This window comes from Dipodomys ordii, unplaced genomic scaffold (assembly GCF_000151885.1).
Source record: "Dipodomys ordii isolate 6190 unplaced genomic scaffold, Dord_2.0 Scaffold88, whole genome shotgun sequence".
NCBI lineage: Eukaryota > Metazoa > Chordata > Mammalia > Rodentia > Heteromyidae > Dipodomys > Dipodomys ordii.
The window spans coordinates 2,616,750-2,641,737 of NW_012267304.1; the positions used below are offsets into that span (position 1 = coordinate 2,616,750).

The 24,988-nt window shown below is 36.3% G+C and overlaps 1 protein-coding gene across 1 annotated transcript in view; it reads right to left on the minus strand.

Annotated features, from left to right (window-relative positions):
* Nup62cl (nucleoporin 62kDa C-terminal like) overlaps window positions 1–24,988 on the minus strand; it is a 63,214-nt gene that overhangs the window by 22,602 nt on the left and 15,624 nt on the right. The window contains exons 4-8 of the mRNA XM_013025840.1: window positions 13,920–14,023; window positions 7,953–8,085; window positions 3,906–4,056; window positions 3,627–3,676; window positions 3,352–3,486 (exon numbers count right to left, since the gene is read on the minus strand). Of these exons, the coding sequence (XP_012881294.1) occupies window positions 3,357–3,486; window positions 3,627–3,676; window positions 3,906–4,056; window positions 7,953–8,085; window positions 13,920–14,023 (568 nt within the window). The 3' untranslated portion in view covers window positions 3,352–3,356. The remainder of the gene's footprint in view (window positions 1–3,351; window positions 3,487–3,626; window positions 3,677–3,905; window positions 4,057–7,952; window positions 8,086–13,919; window positions 14,024–24,988) is intronic.

The window sequence follows — 24,988 nt, forward strand, 5'->3', positions numbered from 1 at the left end:
TATTCACTGCTCCAGTAATGATGCAAGAAAACTGTATTTCTGGAGTCATATAAGGAGACTGCAAAAGATAGAAGAAGGTCACTAACTAAAAGGCCCATTGATTTCTTACTAACTTTGGTTGTTTAAATACAAAATAAAGCTGCAAACACTGGGTCAGTCATATCAGCAGGACTTGAAAATGTATTTGGGTGACCAGTAATGTTTTTTGAGATTTTGGGACACTTAAGAGGCAACTAAAAGATGATTTTTCAGTACCTGTGAAGTAACTAAAAGCTGGACATTCAGCCCCCTCACTTTAAATCTATGCCCTTTGTTCTGAGTCATTCCCTGCTGCAGTCACTTTACAATCAATTGGACTCCAGGAAGAACAGGATTCACTAATAGCCATCTTGTGACAAAAGGCAAACTGCCCTTCACATAAGTAATGTCATCTTATCACCATGAAGAGAACAGACAAAAGCTACAGACCACCCACCAAGCCAATAGAGTCAAACAGGCCATACCTGTGACTTGAGTGAGACTGTTTTAACTATACCTTTCTCACCTCTTGCCCCCAATTCTCTCTGTTTAACTTGAGACCAATGTCTGCAACCCCAAAGATGGCTGAAGTTGTTCTGAAGTTTCATTGTCCCACGGCTATATGTAATAAACTTTCTTTCTTTGTCCTTCACCATGTTTCTTTATTTGACATTATAGGGGTGAGTGACCATACCTAACAATGGGCTCCTAGACTTTGGGCCTCCCTCGGGTTTAAAAACCCAGTTTCAGCACTATTCAGCTCAGCATTGATAATTTCTGCTAATTTATCACTGCAAAGGCCTATGAAATAAAGGGGTGAACAAGAAATGTTTTCTCCACATTTACTATTACTGATATATAAGAACAAAATTGACAACTGCATTTATGTCAATTCTCATTACCTTCTCAGGGAGTCTCAGTTATGACTAGTGGTGCAGCCTCATAGATACACTATTCATAACCATGTTACCACCATGTTCTAAGACTCCAAAGATGAAGGATTTTTAAAAATCTACTTTGCCACTTTTATTGTCACCTATTTATCTTCTGCCTAATGTTCAAGTAAGCCCTAAAGCAAAGGAACACTGAAGGTCAAAATACATTCAAAGAGCCTTTAGGTATACATAAACTAGTACTTAACATTAATCAATAAATGCTGAATTGTCTTCAATGAAAAAGTATATGTACATTTTCAAAGTAAAACCTTATATAAATATAAATACACTCCACCATGCAACAAATATGATTTAAGAAATGAACTTTAAAATACTCAAAGGTACATAAATTGAACTGCACAACAAACTGATTAGTTGTCTAAATTCTGTTTCATTCAACCTATTTGCTACACACATGCGCTCACACACACACACATACACACCTAACCTACTCAATAAATATGTTTACAAAAATTAAAGTGGACTAAGGCGTTTTAAGTTTAATGCCTATAAAAATTAAGACTCAATTAAATTTGTTGGTTAGTATCATCTACTCACTTTCTGCACCAAAGTACTTATAGACAATCTGCTTCCCAAATAGTTGAAGACTCTGGTGAAAGTTTTATCAAAATATAAACTTGACTAAAAAGAAGTAATTGGAAAGGAATTAGCCTTTCAAAGATTTCTTCAAACCACAGTTAAAATATTATGACCAAAAATGTAACTGTTTCTAAAAAAAAACAATAGAATATACAAAACTTAGTACTATTCCCCCTCAACAAAGAGGAAGGCAGGAAAGAAGGCAAGAGGGAGGGAGAGACAAAGGAAGGAAAGAAGAGATAAATTAGGAAAGGTTGAAATATGAAAACAGAAACAGAATTAGAGCCAGTGCAAATTAGCTGTACTTAATACATTTAATGTCCCTAATAAAAAGTTAATTTTCTAGCCTTGCTACTCAGGAGGCTGGGATCTGAGGATCACAATTCAAAGCCAGTCTGAGCAAGACAGTCCATGAGACTCTTATCTCCAATTAACCAGAAAAACAGGAAGTGGTGCTGTGTCTCAAGTGGTAGAGCACCGGCCTTGAGCTCAGGGACATTGCCCAGGCCCTGAGTTCAAGCCCCATGACTGAAAAAAAAATTTTACTTTGTAAGCCTTTTAAAGATAAGCTCAAGGGGTAGGAAATGTGGCTTAGTGGTAGAGTACTTCCTTAGCATTCATGAATAAAACTGGGCTCAGTTCCTCAGTACCACAAAAACAGAAAGAGCCAGAAGTGGTGCTGTGGCTCATGTTATACAGCATTAGCCTTGAGCAAAAGCAGCTAATGGACAGTGGCTAGGACCTGTGTTCAAGCCCCAAGACTGGCAAAAAAAAGCTCAAAATCTGTGTGTCAGTGGCTTATGGTTGTAATTAAAGGATCAAAGATTCGAATCCACCAAAGCAGACATTTACCTTCAATTAATTAATGAACAAAAATAATGGACCAGAGGCATGGCACAGTGGTACAGTGCAATCTGTGAGCAATACAGCCAAGCAAGCGTGTGAATCCCTGAGTTCAAGCCCCGGTACTTTTAGCACAAAACAAAATAATGGAATAAAAAATAAGCTCAGCTAGGTATATGACATGCATCTGCAGTTCCAGCAACAGGAGGCTGAGGCAGAAGAATTCCTTGAACTTAGGAGTTTGAGACTAACCTGAAAAAATAGTGAGACCTGTCTCAGAACACAAAACAAAACAACAACAAAAAAAGCTCAATCTGAACTAACTAGTAAGCTGCTGATGAGGGTAATTAGTCTCAATTTAGATTATGTAGTAATAAGTATTTCATGCAAGGTTGCCTAATACTCTTTAAATTCATCTGGTTACTAAATCTAGGTTCCACAGTGATAAAATCACGATAGGAATGACAATAAACTCACAGACATCAAAGACTGAAAAGACTGATTAGTATACAAATAAAATACACCTTGCCTACAACATTGACAAAGCTAAGTCATTTTTTGAAAGTTTTGTAGCATATACTGATATAAAAAATTGCCTTTAAAATAGCAAATCATTTGGTTTAGAAGAGTCAATGTAGATAAGACGCCATAAATATTCCACAATACAATGACACTATTCAAATAAAATAATTTAAGAGCAAACTTGACAAATATAAGGACTTTGGAGTAGACATACATAAGTGTGAGATTAGTCACAATGTGCAAAAAGTCAAAAAACAAAATTCATTTCCAAGTATCCAGAAAAGATAAACACAAAAGAGTCACCTATAAAAATCTGTCCTTTTCTACCAACATTTATCACTTGACTGTGGATCCAATTTTCCCCTCTCTTTTGGAATGTTCTCAAAGGAAGCTAAGTTGTGCCTCATTCCTCAGTCTTTACTCAGATACTTACATCTTCTAAGATTCCTCATTGTCATTTTCCACATTAAGGTCCTCATTCTGCTGCTTTATGTAGGTCTCAATAGGGTTCAGCATTTCTTGTAGCTCCTTCTGCTCTACCATCAGACAGCTCAGTTCAAGTTTCAATCTGAATGAAACAAGTCAGCAGAAGCGTTGATGAAAGAAATTCTGAGTAACAAAACCAATGTAAGTAAATTATAAGGCAAAAAAAATCTCTGAACAATAGATCTTCAATTTCACAACCAAGCAAATCTATGGTTCTACTACCTTCTTTGATGCATTTTCACTTTTTCCATTCTTCCATGTAAGACAGTAAGCTTTGGAGAGAAATAAAAATGAAACAGTTTATTTGACTTTAATCATTTCATAGCACTATTTTCTCAAATATATCTCAAATATGAAACATTTCCTAATTGAGGGACTTAGGACCTAAGAAAAATATTTTCAAACTGCACACCAGTACTTCAGTAGAAAACTAACCACAAAAAAAGTTTGCCTATTTTCTTGTGTTCATCGAAAAATACTTATACAATGCAGGTAGATTACCTCCTCAAGATTCGCATCCAATTTACGGTCCCAAATACTGACTTGGGTGGCCAGTTGGAGAAATTTCTTGTCTTCATCTGGTAGCTCAAGCTTTACATTCCTGGTCATATCATTCAGACGAGCATATGTCACCACAGGAGTTACTATTGAGCTATACCATAAAAGGGATACAGTATGATCATGTTTTTAATGTATAATCATACTTTTAAAACAAACAATGCGGGGAGGAGTATGGGAAGGGATGGGAAGGGGAAACAATGAGGAGGCAACAATGCTTGATAAGAAATGTACTCATAAATAGGGATACAGGTGGACCCATTGCAACAAAGAAATGTACAAGTCGTTATGTCAAAAACGAACTTTATAACTTTGGTGGGGGGGAGGAAGCAGGGAGGATTGGGTGGGGTTGGGGGGAGGATGGGAAGGGATGGGAAGGGGAAACAAAGGAGGAGGCTACAATGCTTGATAAGAAATGTACTCATTATCTTGCCCATGTAATTGTAATCCCTCTGTACAGTATTTTCACAATAAAATAATTAAAAAAAAGAAATGTACTCATTATCTTGCCTATGTAATTGTAACTCCTTTGTACGGTATTCTCACAATAAACAAACAAACAAACAAACAATGCCTTCTGTAGCTGATGAAAATGTCTTTCAGAAATAGGAGTAAATTAAAATATTCTCATACCAAGTAAAATGTAGCTGATTTGTTGCTAACATACCTACCCTTGACAATTATTCACTACACAGAAAGGAAATGAAAATTGAAGATTAGGAGCATCATATAAATGAAAAAGAATGTCAAAATGGGTGAAAAGAAGGGTAAATATACTAGTCTGTTTCTTTCATTTATTTTTGATTTTTGTTGGTCATGGGGCTTGAACTCTGGGCCTGGGCATTGTCCCTCAGATCTTCAGCTCAAGGTTAGCACACTACCATTTGAGCCACAGCGCCAGTTCTGGTTTTCTGAGTAGTTTATTGGAGAAAAGAGTCTCACGGACTTTTCCTGCCTGGGCTGGCTTTGAACAGCGATCCTCAGATCTCAGCCTCCTGGGCATGAGCCACCAGCGCCCAGCATACTATTCTATTTCTCATAAATTTCTTAGATGATATTTGATTGCTAAGACAAAAATTATAAACCTCCATTTTGTTATGTTCATTGTACACAGAAGAAATAATTTAGACAATTATACTTAAAAAGATGTTCTGTTAAAGGAATAAATTGTAATAAGGCTTCTACAATTTACTCAAAGTGCTAAAATGTCAGTATGACTACATTGTTACTAGTTGCACATGTATATTTAATTAATACCCAAAGTAACCAGTAAGAAAAGTAAACAAAGTAATATGTTAAAACACACACACACATACACACACAAAATGGAAGCCAAGCACTGGTGATGAACTAGGTAACCTGACTAGATCTAGAAACATTAAAAGATCCCATAAAAGAATTACTTAGGCCCTAAAGGTTTCACCGGAGAATTTACTCAACATTTAATAAATCAACTCCCACTTCTTATAATTTCTTTTAGAAAATAAAAGTATACCTACAAGATCATTTTATAGGGTAAGGATTACACTGATATCCAAACCAAATGTGGGAAATAAAATCCTTCAGACCAATATCCCCCATGAATTTTGACAAAATTCTCAAAAAAATCAAAGTGCATATAGAAATACACACACATGTACATAAAAATATTAAACAATGTCCTAGTAACAATCATCCCACATATATAATGCTGTCTAGACATTTCAATCAATACAATTTGCAAAGTCATCAAGATAAAGGAAAAAAATCTTAAAGAATGTCAAAAAATGAAACAGGCCCTGTTGGAGTGATAGGTACCAATAAGAGATAGGAATTGAATTTTAAGAAAGCTGCAAAAGCATCAGACATGATGGGTGCACATCTGTATTTCCAGGTACTTGGGAAACTGAGGCAGAAGGACCATTTGAGCACAGGTTCAAAACCTTCCTCAGCAACACAGTAAAACCCTAAAACATAACATATAGGTGGTAACTTCTTGAATAGAATTCCAATAAGCAAATAATCCCAAATGGGATTAAAACAAAACAAAATAAAACTTCTACACCACAGAGGAAATGGTCATTATGATGAAGCCTACAAAATGGGAGACAATTTTTGCAAGCTATACATATGATAACCAGATATTCAGAGAACTAAAATGATTAAACTCCTGCCAGGTAAGAGTGGCTCACATTTGTAATTCTAGCTACTCAGAAAGGTGAGATCTGGATGATAGCAGTTCAAAGCCAGTTTAGGCAGAAGAATCTGAGGCTCTATCTCTACTTAACCAGAAAAAAGAAAAGGCAGGAAGGAGGCATGGCTTAATTGGTAGAGTACCAGCCATCAGTAAGCAAGTCATTTTGTGCCCCACCCAAACTCCCAGTTTAAGCTCTGCAACAAAAACAAAACAATGAAAATTAAAGTCTGAAAGAATAAACAACCCAATTTACAAATGAGCAAATAAATAAGGCCATTAAATACATGAAGAAATGCTCAACATCTTATAAAGGAAACGCATATTAAAATGGCCCATTTCATCTCACCTCAGTCAGAATGGCCTTTATTGAGGACACAAACAACAAATGCTGGTGAGGATGTGGGAGAAAATGAAACTTATACACTGATGTGGGAAATGTAAACTAGTGAAAGCACTGTGGAAATCAGAATGCAGGTTCCACAAAAAACTAAAACTAGACACCTTTGCTCTGATCCTTCCATACAATTCTTGGACATCTATCAGAAGGAATATGTCAGGATACAATAGATATACCTGTACACCATCTTCATTGTAGCATGAGTCACACTAGCTAAATTATGGAAACATCCCAGATTCTCTACAACTATTGCATGTTATCAAGAAAATGTGGTACATACATTTCATAAAGTATTTGATCATAAAGAAAAATGAATTTATATCATTTTGAGGGAAATGAGTGTCTGTAGAGACATCATTTTAAACTAAGTAAGCCAGATTCAGAAGGACTAAGATTGTACATATATTTCTTTCATATATGGATGGTAGACCTGAAAGTAAACATATATACATATAAACATACACAGGACCCTGCATGTGCCCACGCATGTGTACATGTGTGCCTATAGGTTATACTTGTAGGAATGCTTCATATAAGAAGGGAGAAGGAAAAAACAATGTTAGAAGGTGAATAATCTCAAAATACACTATATCTGTGAATGGAGACAACAAAATTAAACGCATTGAAAACTGTTGAATAACAGGGGGTAAGTGGTTGAGGATAGTGACAGGAAGTGAATAGGTCAATTTGATCAAAGTACAGTACATGTGAGACACAGTAGTGAAGTCCCTTTGAACAATAACATGAACTATAAATGTTAGAAAGGTGAAATGAATGTTTTGTTTTCATTGTAGGTATTAGTGGGAGGAGAAAGGATAAACAAAGAGGAGACAGGAGGGTGAATATGGTTAAATACTTTATGAAGCCTATTGGTTAAGATTGGTTTGGGCAGAGGGAAGGGAAAATGGGGAGGAAAACAGGGGAGAGTCTGGTCGATATAGATTGTATGCACATTTTACAACTAACTGATACATATACAAATAAATATAAGTTTATTTATATTTTAAAATGTAGAAAAGGTGCAAAAGTAAGTAGAGGAAGTCAGCTTTTCAACAAATGATGTTGGGAAAATTGAATATTTATGAATGAGTTAATGTCATTCTTTCTGATAGAAGAATAGAATTCCACTGTGCATATATACCACACTTTCTTGATCCATTAATCTACTGAGGAGCAACTGGGTTGACTGCATATCTTAGCTATGGTAAATAATGCTGTAATGAACACGGTTGTGCTAGTGGCTTTGGTGTAGCCTTGTTTGTGGTCATTTGGGTAAATGCCCAGGAGTGGTATTGCTGGGTCATAGTGGAGCTCTATGTTTAGTCTTTTGAGGAACTTCCATACTGTCACATGTATGTTAAAGACTAAAATAAAAAATAGTTGACAAGACCAGTTTGTTTGAAATAAATATGCTTACGGCACAGATGTAGTAGCAGCAATCGAATGAACATTGAAATGAATCCATGGGTGTAGATTCAGATGAAAGCCACTAGTGGTTGTAGTAGTGGTATTGGTGGGAACCGTGATTGTGGCAGTTGTTGAAGTTGTGGCTGGAAAACAAAATACATGATTCAGTAAGAAAGAGAAACGTGTTTCTTTTAAAACCTTGATCACTCAAAATGAAAACTACAGAGGTATTTGCTAAAATGTGAAGTAGAAATCAAAGCTGTGGATTTGGACTCACCACTGTTGTATTATGCAGTGATACAAAGCAGACCAAATATCTGGATTAACTTCCCTGCTGAAAACCTGAAATTCCTGAATTAATTCATTAAAAATTAAAACATAGCCAGATTTTTAAGCACTAAAGAAACTGCCATCAATCTGCAAAATTTTTCCCCTAAACAAAAATCCAAACCCCAGGTGACTTCACTAGTAAATTCTTCTAAACTTGGGGAAAGAATAATTATAATTTACACAGAATCTATTTCTGGCATACTTACACAACAGTAAATAATCTCTATGAATGAAATTTCTGGGTTAATGCTTTCAATTTTAATATGTTTTGTGAAATTGCCCTATCAGAATCATTTTGCCAATATATATTCCATCAATGGAGAGTGCCTATTTATCTTGAGCATAACACTTGACATACATCTTTCCCATCTAACAAGCAAAAGCCTAGCAAACTTTTGTGTACAGCTCAGAACCTCTTTCCTATCTTTCTGCTACACCTCTACTATAATGTCTTGCCTCTTCTACATGTAAGGCTGAATATACTTCACAGACTAGCTTAAAGTCTTCAATCTCAAATTTATTGCTTTCCTCTCTCTTACTTAGTTCTCTTTTCTCTTTCTGAACTTAGAGAGCACTTTGGATTCTCATTGTACCCTGCACATTTAAAGCATATGGCTCAGAAAACTGTGGGTTTTGGGAGGATGAATAGGGAAATTATGTGGTCTGCCACATGCACTAAGTGAGCTGACTGACCTCACTGCTGCTGCTGGAACAGGTACACACAACCACTCAGGCTTTTGCTCCTGGTTCATGGTTGATTGAGCCAGGGATAGGCATGTGAAGCACAGGAAGCCATCTATGTGCTACTAGCTCAAGGAAGAGTCTGGTACAAAAAGCTCTAGTGCCTACCCGGGCACTGGTGGCTCATGCCTGTAATCTTGGCTACTCAGGAGGCTGAGATCTGAGGATCACCGTTCAAACCCAGTCAGGGCAGGAAAATCCGTGAGACTCTTATCTCCAATAAACCACTAGAAAACTGGAAGTGGTGCTGTGGCTCAAGCTGTAAAGCGCTTGCCTTGAGCTGAAGAGCACAGGGACAGTGCCCAACCTCAGAGTTCAAGCCTTACGACCAACAACAACAAAAAAACTCAACAGGAATAAGGTGGAGGTGGATCAGAATCCAATTCTGAAAAGCTTAGCAATATAGAAGAGTACAACTCTAGATAGAAATAAGTTGAATACTTACATAAATACTTACAGAAATGCGGAAATAATCAAACAAGGGGCAGAAATGGAAATCTCTCCCAAAATGTAGAAGGAATCAAACTGTTGGTAGAGACAATAGAAAAGACAAGAAGGCCATAAAGCAGAAACGAAGTGCTATAAACAAATCCAAAGTAGGAAGGAGGTATAAAGCAGGAAGGCAGCAAGAGAGGACAGCAGTGGGCAGCTGAAAAAGAAAAACCTAGATAAAAAGAAAATAACTGAATTCAACATATGTACTACTTCACATAGGCAGTCCTAAAACTTCCTTATGAACAATTCTTCAGTTCTACCTCCTTTGAGGAAACAGTGCCAGATCAATGTCTATACTAGATTTTCAGAAGATTCCGTTTCACTTTTGGCACAAAGATGTATATGCTAATTTCTTCTTCTTTTTGTTAGCTCTAGTGAAGGTAGAATAAGAAGACGATAACCAATCATCATATCTCTGTGGTCACTACAAACTGGAACATAAGTGAGAGCACTGATTGGATCCTGGACTGTATTCTTTAAGATAGATTTCAACATATTTTTCATCTGAAAAACAAAATCTTATCTGAAAGGAAATTATTTTGGGAAATGCTGAAAATTAATGATATTATCAAAAGACCAACTGCATTAAATCAATCAAACATTAGTAAATACTACCTACCAATATTCAAGGAAAAAAATAAAAAAGATTTTTTTAAAGAATCCTTCATATAAGTGAATATATCTTCATCTCAAGGAGATTCTCCCCTCCCTCCTGCCACCCCCCCTTTCCCCCCCCCCCCCCCGCACCAGGATTTGAAGTTTGGACTCGGGGCATTTAGCTTGCTCATTGGCAGTCTACCATTTTAACCATACCTCTAGCCCTCTCCTATGTTTTTCACCCCTGGCTGGCTGCAAATCATGATCCTCTTGATCTCAGCCACCTGAGTAGCTAGGATTAGACAGGAGCTACTGATGCCCAGCTCCAAGGAAGACTTTTTTTTGTCAATCATGGGGCCTGAACTCTGGGCCTGGACACTGTCCCTCAGCCCCAGAACCAACACACAAAAGGTATGGCTATTTGAACATTTTACACAGTATATTCTTTATGTCTCACAGTATTTTTAAAAGGCATAAAATAGGCATGGCATATTCAAATCACAATATTTCCACTAGTATCAAAAGCAGTAATGGAATGGAAAGTGAAGGATTTTTCAGTCTGATTTTGTAAGTTACAACTTTAGGCTAAAGTACTTAACAAATTAATATTGCCTGTGTAAGTAAATATTATCATAGATATATAAGTAATACAAAATAATGGCATACTAAATCTAGTTTTATATTTAAATAAACTTCATTCTGGCTGGGCACTTCTGGCTTACACCTGCAATTCTAGCTACTCAGGAGGCTGAGTTCTGAGGATCACAGTTCCAAAGACAGTCCAGTCAGGAAAGTTCATGAGCCTCTTATCTTTAATTAATCACCAAAAAGTCAGATGTGGAGTTGTGGCACAAGTGGTAGAGTACTAGCCCTGAACAAAAAAGCTAAGGGATAGTACCCAGACCCTGAGTTCAAGCTCCAGTACTGGCCCCCAAAATAAATAAACTTCATTTTGGTGTCTTAAAAATCATTATATAAAATAGTGGAAATAAACTTTAAAAGGTCCTACCTATCATCCAATTTTCTTATCCTGCTCCTGATAATTATATACCTTACCCCATGCTGGGATTAGACATCATAACCTTCTCATTGGAAAAAATTAGATTAATAAAAAGGAAGCTTCACCAGCACAACCATGTTCATTGCTGCATTGTGTACCATAGTCAAGATATGGAATAAATGCAGATGCCCCTCAGTGGACAAATGGATCAAGAAAATGTGGTACATATACTCAATTGAATTATATTCATCCGTCAGAAAGAATAATATTGTACCATTCATAAGGAAATGGAAAGACTTTGAAGAAATTATCTTAAATGAAGTAAGCCAGACCCAAAGAAACATAGGTTTCATGGTTTCCCTCATTTTGGCAACTAGAATATTGCCTACAAATCTGAAAGCAAAGACAATGGAGGTTATAATAAATATACACCAGGATGATAAATTATACAGGTCTCTAAGCATTCACACAGAGACCAAGGGAGGATATTCTCAGGAGAGGATCACAAAGGTGCAACAATTATGTGCTTCTGATCATATAAAATATTATTTATCGAAATGAAGTCCAAGGAATGATAACTGGAGGTTATTTTTCTTTGTTGCTATTTTTGTTTTCTTTTCCTTTTTTGTTGTTTGTTCATTTATCTGTCATGGAGAGGGCAAAGAGAGACAGAAATTGTGGGACAAAGGGTGAAAAATGGAGGAGGGATACTTACTAGACACTAATGTTGAAAGTGAACTATGCAACTTATGGGTGGGGTGAGGGGGAACTGGGAGAGAGGGAGAAGGCATGACATTGTTCAAAAAGAAATGTATGGCCTGGGAATGTGGTTAGTGGTAGAGTGCTTGTCTAGCATGCATGAAGCCCTGGGTTCAATTCCTCAGTATCATAGAAAAAGCCAGAATTGATACTGTGGCTCAAGTGGTAGAGTGCTAGGCTCGAGTAAAAGCAGCTCAGGGGCAGTGCCCAGGCCTTGAGTTCAAGTCCCATGAGTGGCAAAAAAAGAAATGTACTCCTTATCTGACTTTTGTAACTGTAACACTCTGTATATCACTTTTACAATAACAATAAAAAATAAATAAAAAGGAAGCTTCTCTTAGAGCTGTAGTGATTATTCCTAGGGCAGAGTAATCTCAAAGAGCTCTAAATCTGTATATGCAGACATGTGAAAACTGTTTGAAATGAAATAAATAAATACATGTGGGAAGAATGGTGAGTAGGGAAAACACCTAGGATTGGGAATATCAGGCTTATGGGAGTGGTGCTAAGTGATATACTAATTGCAAGGATATCCATCTGCAGAAAGGATGTCAATACTTGGATACATAAGGAGTGGGTTTTGACAGACTCTGAGTCTTACAATTCATATTTCAATGATTCAACCCATGAGTAAATCAGTTCCTTTTTCAGTATTTTACTGGAGCTACCAGTATGTTTTACATTTATTGAAAATACACTTACTTGTAAAGTTCTCATGACACACACTTCTCATAGCTTTCAATAGTTGGCCAATTAGGCACAGCATGGTAGAGACTCAACAAGCATTGATAAGACTAAAAAAAAGTTATAGAGATAGTATATATCTCTGCCTAGGAATAATTAAGCATAAAGGGAGTTGATTTTTAGTTTATGCCAGCTTTGAAGAAATATTCATTTCATCCCTAAATAAGCTTTTTGATTTGTCAGTACATTATTAGGGTTTAAACTCAGGGCTCAGGGTTTGCTACACATACATTCTACCTCTGAACCATGGCTCTAGCCCTTTTTCGTGATGGTTATGTTGAGACAGGGTCTTACTCTCAACCCAAGCACATGCTTGGACCACATTCTGTATATCTAGTCTTCTAGTCACAGCTTGGAATCCAAGTGTACTTCACCACTTTCAGCTTCTTTCTGTTGAGATGAGTGATAGAATTTTCTGCCAAGGGTAGCCTGAAACAGAAATCCTCCCAGTCTGAGTCCCTTACATATTTTAGGATGACCAGGCATGTGCTACCATTCTCGGCTATGGGTTCAGAAAGGGGTCTCACAGTCTTTTATGACTGGGCTGGACTTAAGAAAAGATCATCCTGTTCTCAGTCTCCCAAGTAGACAGGATGACAAGCCTGAGCAATGAGAGCCTGGCTGTAAGTAAACTTATTATTTTCTAAAAATTTATTTTGTGCTGTTCCTGGGGCTTGAACTCAGGGTCTAGGAACTGTCCTTGAGATTTTATGCTCAAGGCTAGCACTCTAATACTGAGCCACAGCTCCACTTCTGGCTTTTTTTGTAGTTTATTGGAGATAAGAGTCTCACAGACTTTCTTAACAGATCTGGCTTTTTGAACTATGATTATCAGATCTCAACCTCCTACATAGCTGTGATTACAGGCGTGAGCCACTGATGTCTGACTTGTAAGTAAACCTTAAAGAATAAATTGAGAAAGGCATGGTGGCACATATCTAAACACATGAATATAACTATACCCAGGCTTCAACACTTAATTCCCATTTTATGTCCTTCATATATATATATATGATATATTTGAAAAAATTCCCACTTTCTGGTCTCAGTAGATTCATGAAGTAGTTCTCAAAACACCACAGTGTAACAAATTAAATGCTTAAATTCACTATTTTAAGGCATAACAACCATGTTAATTATTTTTTTTAAATCTTTACATTAAAGCCGTAACAATTTGATTCTATAACAGTCAAATACAATGATGACTTGTGAGATGCAGAACAGCCATGGAACCATAGCTTATATTGGCAAAGTGAGTTAAATGGCCTCCTTGGGAATAACAGTATTTTCTTTGGAGAGAGAAAAACTTACATGAGAATTCCTCAGTAGTTATTAAGTTATGAGTATTCAGTACTTTGGGAAACATCTTGAAGAGTGATCTAGGCGTAGAGAAACAGCAGATACTGGAGCCAAACCTAAAACAAAAAATAATGATCAGATACACGTTGTTGAAAAAAAAACCTTTTTAGAAGACACCTCTATCACAAGATTCATTTAAAGTAAGGAAGCCAGGCGCTGGTGGATCATGTCTGTAATTCTAGCTACTTCGTAAGCTGAGATCTGAGATTCATGGTCTGTAACCAGCTGGGGCATGAAAGTCTATGTGATTTTGATTTTCAATTAATCACCAAAAATGCCAGAGGTAGAGCTGTGTCTGGAGTGGTAGAGCATTAGTCTTGAGCAAAAAAAAAAAAAGTTAAGGAACAGTGACCAGACCCTGAGTTCAAGCTCTAGAATAGCAGAAAAAAGAAGGCAAGAAAAAGCAAGAACCCTGAAAACTAATAGATAAAAACAAGTATTAGTAAAAACCTGATTACAAAAATATCTTGGTAGGACTGTTTAGGATAGCTAGCCTTCTAGCACTATCATAACAGAACAAACAAAAACCCTATGTGACTGAAAAAAAAATCGATGTAAGAAAGGCATCCATTCCCATAGCTGTAGTAGAAGAAGTCCTGCAAAACTGTTCCTCAGTGAACATCCTTAACAGGCAGAAAGTGTTTTTTTTTAATTGAAAACTAGAAATTGTCCTAAGGGCATACAGCAAAAGACTAAGTATTCACAAAAACCTGCCCACTGCTCTCAATCAAGGGTACAATATCTCAATGGGAGGGACAAGCAGCCAACACTTCATACCACCTTCAAATAAGATTTGAAGGTGTAGAATTATTAGTGAGTACAGCCAAGAATTTGGGGGCTAAATCTGTTAACCAGCCCCCATTTATTTGGATAGAGGCTTCACCCTAGGCACAAATAACTGAGAATACTGAGTTCTGAATCACCTTCACCCTGATTACCTCAACCAAGCCCACTTGTAGGGCTAAGTTCCACTTTTGAAGAGGTAATAAAGAAAACAATCGGCTACTACCACAGCCCAGCCCCTGAAGCAATGGCTCAAAGATTTAGCCTTAGGTTAAAGAACGTTCAGAAGAACAGAAAGGTCCCAAGCTATCTCCTAAAGAAATATGTTTATTTCAAACAGAATATGAGGAAGTTCAAGCTGAAGAATTCCCTATTTAAAAAATCAAAGATTTGGGGAAAAAAGAAACAGAAACAAAAAAAGAAAAGAAAAATGAATTGGTAGTAAGCAATTAAACTTTTTTTAATTTTATTTTATTTGTGAACATACTGTACAGAGGGGTTACAATTGCATGGGCAGGATAATAGCAATTAAACTTTTTAAGGGCAATAATTCAGACTGTAAGTCAGCTAGCTTATCAGAGGGAACCAGGGCAAAAGAGAAGTTGAAAAGAACTGTCCTGACACCAGAAGAATTAGGCAGTGATATATGCTACATCATAAATAAATTGTGGAAGTAAAAGGCTAAATGAAAGAAACCAGACAAAAAAAGCCACATATTGCATGATTCTATTTATGAAATGTCCAGAATAGCCAAATCCATAGAGAGAAAATATATTAGTTACCAGAGGATAGAAGAGCGGGTAATGGAAAGTGACTGCTAATAGTACAGGGTTTCTTTTCGGGGTAATGAAAATATCTTCATATTACATAGTGGTGATGGTTACACACTCTGTGAATATATTAAAAAGCACCGAATTGTACATTTTCAAAGGATGAATTTTAAGATGTGAATTATGCCTCAATTATGCTGTTATTAAAAAACAAATTAGCATCTCAAGAGAAGCAGAAAAAGCATTTGATAAAATCCAGCGCCCTTTCATTATAAAAAATTCAACATGATAGGAAGAGAAGGGGGCTTCTTCAGCTCTCAAATGAACAACATCAACCTTCATTACTGATTTTTTTTATTTGTGCTATTTGTTTATTTATTGTGCTGGAGCTTGAACTCAGGGTACTGTCCTTTGTTGAAGGCTGGCTCTGTATCACTTGAGCTACACTTCCATTTCCTATTTTTTTAGTGATTAATTGGAGATGAATCTCATGGACTTTTGTGTCTGGGCTGGTTTCAAACCTTGATCCTCAGCTCTCAGCCTCCTGAGTAGCTAGGATTACAGGTGTGAGCCAGCAGCATGTGGCTCCCTATACACACACACACACGCACACATACACACACATATATATACTATATACTATATATACTATACACTATACATACATATTTATATATATATATGTTTATACATATATACACATATACACTATATATACATATATGTATACACATATGTGCATATATATGTATATATACATACATATACACTATATATAATATGTGCCTATATACATATACATATATACACATATATATACATATATATAAGTATATATCTATATCCAGAGGATAGCATAAAATGCTCACCACACTCCATCTCTAAATGTAAGACTGGAGGTATGGCTCAACTGGTAGAGCACTAGCCCAAAGCAAGCAAGCTAAGAAAGAGTCCAAGGGTATCACAAGTGTGTTTATTTGTCATATGGTTATATGTTGTAAAAACCTCTTACACATTCATCATTGGCTTTTTATTTTGTTTTTACTTTATATGAAGACAAATCTTTTCACCATTTTTATGGTCTAGGGTCTCCATATCATGTTCAAAAGAACTTCCTTCTGCATATAAAAAAGGTGTTCAATCTAATGTTTAAGAGAAAACTGCAAATTATTACTACATTGAGAACAATTTCACAGAACAGATAACAAGAACTTTAAATCCAGTAACACATACTGTGAAGAAACAAGGAGTCTTGCAGGTTCCTAACAGGAGTGTAAATTGATACAACTCCTGTGGAAAACAAGGAGTCAATGTTTTTAAAATTACAAATGAGTCTATCTTTTGAACCAGAAGTGATTGTTCTGAAAATGTACTTTATGCTACTGAAAATTGATTCAAATGGCAAGTTTTGTTTTGCTATAATAAAATTGTACTCACATATATGTAGATGTAGTTGTACACTTACAAAATAACATGGAAATGGTATGCATTACATCACTGTATTAGCAAAAGAGGAAACAACCCAAATACAATCACCAAGAGAGTGTATATACAAATCACAGTACATGCAGACCCAGACCATGGAATAGTATGATGCTATAGAAAAATACACAGCTCTCCATATACTGACTGATGTGGAAAAAATGCAAAATGTGTTGAGTAGGAATAATATAAAATTTTAACTCTAAAAATTAGGGCACAAACAGTATTTTCACAATAAAAAATTTAAAAAAAATTAGAGCATAATGTGTCAAAAAGGTAGAAGGTTATGAATACATATATGCTTTTTGTCATCAAATCCATGGAGAAATTGGAAAGATAGATATAAGATATAATTTACCATGGCTGAGTATGGGAAGGGAACAAAGGTAATCCAGTACAGATGAGGGACAGTATACTTGTTTATAATATAGCTTTATTTTAGAATCACTTGTTTATTTGAAAATGACACACAAATGTTCCTCTCACCAATGCAAGAAATATTGTTCATACATCTTCAAAAAATTATGGTTTCATTTTCTACCTTTAATTCATGTAAAATTATGATTATTTTTTATAATCTTCTCTTCAACAAACACTTAGTCAACAACTATTGCAACCCATTTATTTATTATTCCATCCCCTTCCCTTTATAATGGCACTTTTGTAAACACAGGTTTGTTTCTGTGACTTAAAATATTTTACTGATTTTTCTTTCTACCTCTGTCCCATAACAGAGTTCCAGTTATTGTAGCCCTAGAACTCATTTATTTTTACATTATATAACATTTTGAATTTATAGGAAGGAAATAAATTATACATTTTCACCATTTCCCTGCAAATACTCCATTATCATTTGCCTTACAGAACAACAGGTATGGATAGTCCCATGCATTAATGCATCCATTTAAATTTTAGAATCTTGTCAAGTTCTTCCTTCTTTTCCTTCTCCCCAAAATTCCCATTATGACCTTACAGGGATTGCATTAAACATTCAGATTAATTTGGAGATAAGGGATAGTTTTATATTATGTGTCTGCCAGTTCAGCAAGTCTTTTCATTATTCATCCCAAGCAAAATGTTGTGGTTTTCTTCTACTCAGTAATGCACAGTTTTAAAAGTTTATCCCTAGTCATTTATTTCATACTTTAGGCCAAAATTGTTAATTGGTCTTTTCTCCATTATGTTTCCCAACAACTATTGCTTAAACATAGAGGAGCTATTGATTTTTGTATTATATATTTTGTCACTGGCCAGACTGCTGAAATCTCTTCACTGGCTCTAATTAAATTTATACTTGATTTATGCCCATATTTTAAAATCTTGATCATTTGTCTCAGACATTGGCACCGTTTCAAGGTCTGACCTTAAATTACATATCTAGAGATAACTAAGGAAGCAAATACCACTTCATATCTTCATATAATTTCTTTTAAGTTAAATGAGTCTTACTCCAATCTATAGGGAGACTTAAAGCTAAGAGCCAGTGGCTCATGACTACAGTCCTATCTCCTTAGGTGGTAAGAGGTCTTCAGATCATGATTCAAATTCAGCCTGAGCAGGAAAGTCTGCTTATCTCCAATTCACCACCAAAAAGCTGGAAGTGGAGCTGTAGCTCAGGGACAATGCCCAGGCCCTGAATTCAAGCCCCAGGACCAGTACAAAAAAAGAAAAAGGATTTAAGACACAAAATTTTATTTTTCTTTATAGGATTGGAGTACTTTCTCAAAACAGAACTAATAATACTGAAGGGACTGATAATATTTTGTGATAGTTGCTCTATGCACGACAGGATGTTTAAGCAGTGTGCTTGAGGTCTGCCCCATTGATGCCACTAATCCCTCCCTAGTCTTGACAACCGAAATGTTTTCTGGCATAGTTAGATATCACCAGGAAAAAAAGTTGGGAGCAAAGTTACCTCCAGTAGAGAATAACTGGTCTAGAAGAATAATTTGAATCATAATTTCCACAGTGTAGTGACATATTGATTCCTCAATCAGCCTTAGTTCCTTGTGTTTAAGAATACAAGAAGAGGGGCTGGGAAGGTGGCTCAGTGGTAGAGTGCTTGCCTTGCATGCATAAGGCCCTGGGTTCAATTCCTCAGCACCACATAAGCAAAAAGAAAAAAGCCGAAAGTGGTGCTGTGGCTCAAGTGGTAGAGCACTAGCCTTGAGCTGAAGAGCTGAGGGACAGTGCCCAGGCCCAGAGTTCAGGCCCCACGACTGGACCCCCCCCCAAAAAAAAGAATACAAGAAGAATTGGGGTGTGGTTGAGTGCTTGTTTAGGTATTTTTGAGGCTCTAGATTTGCTCCTCAGCAATGCTATATATACATAATAGGTGATGGATACATGAAAATCCCTACTACCTCAAGCATAGAATTTTTTTGTTCTTTTTTAGTTCTGAGTCCAAAACTCAAACACAGTACCTGCAACTTTGAATCATTGGCTAGCACTCTACCAACTGAGCCATACCTCCAGCCTCAGCATTAATTAGCTAAGATTTTTAAAAAATCAAATGGGAAAAAGCACCTTTATACCACAAGATGGAAGAGCATGCTATAGTCATAAAAATAGTGACACTAGAACAATAAAGGGCAGATAAATGAAACAGACTAAGTCCAGAAGCAAAGTAAAATATAATAATTCAGAATATCAGGAAAAGAACAGGAAAAGATGTCTAACAGAATAGTTCAACTCACTAACAATTTAGAAAAACTGAGATTCTTAAATATATAAACCATAAAAACCACTAACAATAAGCTCAGAGAAAACTAGATTTATGAAAGATTGTAGAAATTAGAATCTTAACTCCATTTCCAGGAATATTTGGCAAACATACTTTTTTCCCTCTTTCTCTTTCCAGATACAACTAACACTGAACATGATGTATAAAACACAAAAGGCCTTGAATTGTGGAAAAAAGGCAAATGGGCTAGGTATCTCAAGACCAAAGGAATAGAGGACTAGTGACTTCCTTAGGTTTATTTTACTTTGTTTTCTCTTTTTGCTGTGACTGGGGATTGAAATCAAGGCCTCATGTTCTCACTTCACTTTTTTCCTCAGGCTACTACTTACCACTCTACAACTTGAGCCACAGCTCCACTTCTGGTTAATTGGAGTTATCAGTATCATGGACTTTCCTGTCCTGACTGGCTTCAAACCAAAATCCCCAGATCATATCTTCATGCGTAACTAGAATACAGGAGTAAGCCCCCAATGCCTGGCTAAAATAAGCCATCTTCGATACCAAAGGAACATTGTTCCTTTCCAAGGAATTAGAAATAATAAAGCAATTTGAATGGACTATTAACATATATATTTAATAAATTCAAAGGTCTTGAGAAAAAAGACATAAAAAAAACCAAACCAATAAATGTAAGGGGAAAAAAGATCCATTAAGTGAGTATCAATTAGAAATGCAGTAAAAATGCAAGAAAAGAAGGGAGAGAAATAATTTTTTAAAGAGGGCTGGAGGTGTGGCTCAAGCAGTATAATACTTGCCTGGCATACACAAGGCCCTGAGTTCAATCCCTAGAACTACCCAAATACACAAATAATTGCTAAGCAATAACAAAAAATAAAAATGCTCAATAGATAGTCCTAAAAGGCTAGATACAGCTAAAGAGAAGAAAACAATCAGTGAATTAGAAAACAGAAGAAACTGCCAGAACACAGAGCATATAAAGTGATGAGAAAGAAGAGAGAAATTAAAGATAACCTAATTTTTATCCAGAAGGAATGAAGAAGTAAAAACCAAAATGGCAGAGACAATATTAATAGGGTTAACAAATAATATTGCTAGAACTGAAGTAAAATGATTCCTTAGATTTAAAAGGCTACCAAATACAAGTAAGCAACACTTCACTACCATGTACACATATATAAACCCATCTATCTATATCCACATATATATACATATATGCATTGTATTATATATTATATACTCTATATTGAAATGATAGAATAGTAAGTGCAGAGAAAAATTCTGAGACTTACCTGAGAAATGAAATGATTTACCTAATAGGCAGTAATAACAAGACTGACAGCAGGCTCTTCCTTATCAACAATAAAAGTTGGAAGACAATAGAAAAACATCTCAAAGTTCTATGAGAACAATCATTCTGAATTGATAATCCTACTCTAACCAAGATGAATAGAGTAAAATGTGTCTAAATATTAACTTTTTATGTGCCAGTCTTAGGGTCTATTCCTGAGCTTTTAGCCACAGCTCTACAGTCAGCTTTTCTGGTGCTTATTTGGAGAAGAGTCTCAGGGACTTTGCTGCTTGGGCTGGGTTCAAACCATGATCTTCAGATCTCAGCCTCCTGAAAAGCTAAGCTTACAGGTGTGAGCCCTCGCACCTGGCTAAAAATTAACTTTTATACAACAGTTATGAGAGGTAATATTATATAACCATTTAAAAAATTATTTCATCAAAGCAAAACGTTTCATTACTTTATGTGCTACTCACTAGGAAAGAAAGGGGAAACAACATAACTAGTCATAATTTCTCATCATTTTCCTTTATTTATTTATTTATTTTTTGCTGATCCTGGGGCTTGAACTTAAGGTCTGGGCACTGTCCCTGAGCTGCTTTTTTTTTTTTTGTCGGTCGTGGGGCTTGAACTTGGGGTCTGGGTGCTGTCCCTACACTCTTCAGCTCAAGGCAAGTGCTCTACCACTTGAGCCATAGCACCACTTCCAGTTTTTTAGTGGTTTATTGGAGATAAGAGTCTCATGGACTTTCCTGCTCCGGCTGGCTTTGAATGATGATTCTCAGATCTCAGCCTCCTGAGTAGCTAAGATTATAGGCATGTGCCACCAGCTCCCCACCCCTGAGCTTCTTTTGCTCAAAGCTATAACACTATACCAATTGAACCACAGTGCCACCTTTTCCAAGCGATTTATTGGAGATAAGAGTCTTATGGACTTTCCTGCCTGGCTGGCTTTGAACCTTGATCCTCATATCTCAGTCTCCTGAGTAGCTAAGATTATGGATCACTTTTTACTTTTTCAAAGAGCTCTTTTCATTAATTTTTTGAAACACATAGACACTAAAGGAAGCATAAGCAAAGCAGTATGATTAAGGTATTGTATCTTTACTATGTTTCACATTCAAAATCCTATTTCCAACTCAATAGTCTTGGCCTGTTCTAGGTCATCAAGAGCACTGTTGAAATAGCATATTTTTACTCAGTACTGAGGTCCTCAAGCTTTCTAAGCTAGTAACCTTGGTTGAACCACACCCTCAGCCCTTTTGTTTGTATTGTTTTCCAAATAGGGTCTCTTCTGGGAAAAATGTGCCTGGATCTGCAGAGTAGCTGGGATTATAGATGTGCACCATACCACGCACCACTGAAGCAGCATTCTATAAAAGAACTAAAATACACTTTTGCTATATTCCTTTTTGAAAATGCCGGTTGTGGGGCTTGAACTCAAGGCTTGGGTGTTGTCCCTGAGCCTCTCTCTGTGTGCTCAAAGCTATTGCTCTACCATTGAGCCATAGCACCACTTCTAGTTTTTGAGTGGTTAATTGGAGATAAGAGTCTTACAGGGGACTTTTCTGCCCAGATTGGCTTCGAACCTCGATCCTCGTATCTCAGCCTCCTGAGTAGCTAGGATTACAGGCATGAGCCACCTGTACCTGGCTTTTTTGCTATTTTCTAAAGCCAGTTTTGCATATTAGCCTCTTCTCCCATGTCTTCATATAAATCACTAAATGTGATTCACCATATGTCCATTTTCTCTCCACAGCTACTAGTTTCTAGAAGAGAATCCCAGGTTTTGCACCCCAACCAATCAACATGCAAGTTTTAACTCCAGATTTGAGTTAGATATTATCAATCAATAATTCCTATCTTTTTCACAAACAGGACATTAGTACACTTTGATGCTCCTATGTAAGATTACTTTTTCTGCCACAGCTACCTGTTGGCTATCAACAGGTACATTTATCTTTGCCTTGTTAAGCTCTTCTGGGAAATCTATGTTCCACTTCTAACATGTCACCTAATAGCTTAAAAGTGAACAAAACCACACCTTTACCTGTAAAGTAGTTTATAGTTCTATTTTTGGTGACATATGCTAACAAACAAACAAACACAACTGGATGGTAAAAAAGCTGCAGAAAACTCACTTGAGCTCACTGGAAAGACTACTGTAAGACATAGGCAGAGGTTCTTAGTCTGGCACTGCAACCAGAATGGGGCTTGCTGAAATTAGCTACAGGACTTTAAAGGGAAAATCAATGCAATGAGTGCTGATGCCTCTAGAATGTAGCAGTCTCTTGAAAGCATGGATGCCCAGTTTCCTTACTTCTGACACTCTAGCAGTTCTACTAAGTGCATAAACTATCTCAAAAGAAATAAGTTTTCTAAGGACTCTGCATATTTTACCTTACCTAATTTAATTTAATAATGGAAAATGCTATGTGAAAGCATCCAAAATATGATGATGGGGTTGTTATTGCTGTCAGTGAAGAATCAGCAAATCAAGGATAATTGTGGAACACTCTCACCTGGCCTGGGGACTAAACATAAATTGGATTGCAAATTACTATTCCAAACCAGTTACTACACATTGATCTCCTTTATCAGCATGCAAATTATCTGCAATATGTACAACCTATTGTCATTTGTTGATCCTGGGAGTCTTTGGGTAGGAAACTGATATAGGATCAATAAATGATGACAGGTCTCTTAAGGACGCTACACTTTACCACTCAAGATCTTAAATTGTTTTGTAATATTAAAAAATCCTAAAAACAAAAAGGGAAGCACTTACTGAATCTCAAATCCCTCATCTTTAGTGACTGAACAACAAATCAGAATGGGACTTCGAGCTCTGTCCTGTAAGCAGAAACTGAGGCATGAAAATGATTGAACATCTTTCCTAAGATCAAGAGACTAGTAAATAAGAGAACTAAACACATTATGTCTATTTTAATATTAGCATGAACAAATTAAGATAAAACTATTAAAATATCAAAAGGCAGCCACAATATGAATTCAAGCCTGGGTACCTATATGATAGCTGTTTTAGCATGAATGTGAAGGATCTTCTGTCTCAAAAAGTATGGGATTGGGGGGCGGATTATTCATACCACTATTTCCACACATTTCCTCAAGAAATGATTGTCAAGAGGTAGCTAACATAGAAGCTCATGTATATAAAACATTAAAAATTGTTTGTGCTTTCTTGGAAGCAAATAAACCAATCTCCCTTAGAGGCTGTATTTTCCCTAACTTGTCTAGTTACTTGACAACCATCAAGTTCCACGAATGTACTTTACCTCCTCAAGAGCATCATGACTACGAGATCTGCCTTGAAAATTCATGCAATGTGATTAGTTATGCTATGGAACCACTTCTACAAATAGCAGTCTCTCAAGATACATGTATGTGGTTCTCTAACATATTCATTCATTAGAGAGAAAGAAAAGCAAGAGTAAAGAACAAATTCACTGAAGAAAACCCTATGTCTCTAAGATATAAAGCCTTCCAGAAAAAGGTCTGAAGAACAAGGGAAAAAAAAATCAAAGCCTCCTGCTACAGAATTTGCCACTAATATTTATGGATGCCAATTCCTAAAGTAAAAATCAAGTTAATATTTTACTCTAAGTAAGTCTCCAAAAACAAATGGATATGGAGGGGTGAAGTTTACATACATTTGGAGAGATTAAACTTAGAATGGTGATCATTTTATCGGATACCAAAACAAAATATGGGGCTTCTGAAAATTATATACCAGTTTGAGGTTCATATTAAATATCTTAAGCAGGAAATTTCACTTCAAATCCTTCTTTGCCTTCATACTGTAACTTTTCAAAGCCATAATATCAAAATCAAATTTTAAGAGCTAGAAAAGGGTATTTATTGTTGTTTTATTTTGCTACTTGATGGCACGAAGCCTTAAACTCAAGAGTACTGAATTCACTTGGCATCATGCTAGCTCACTTGAGCCATACCTCCAATTCATCTTTTTACTTGG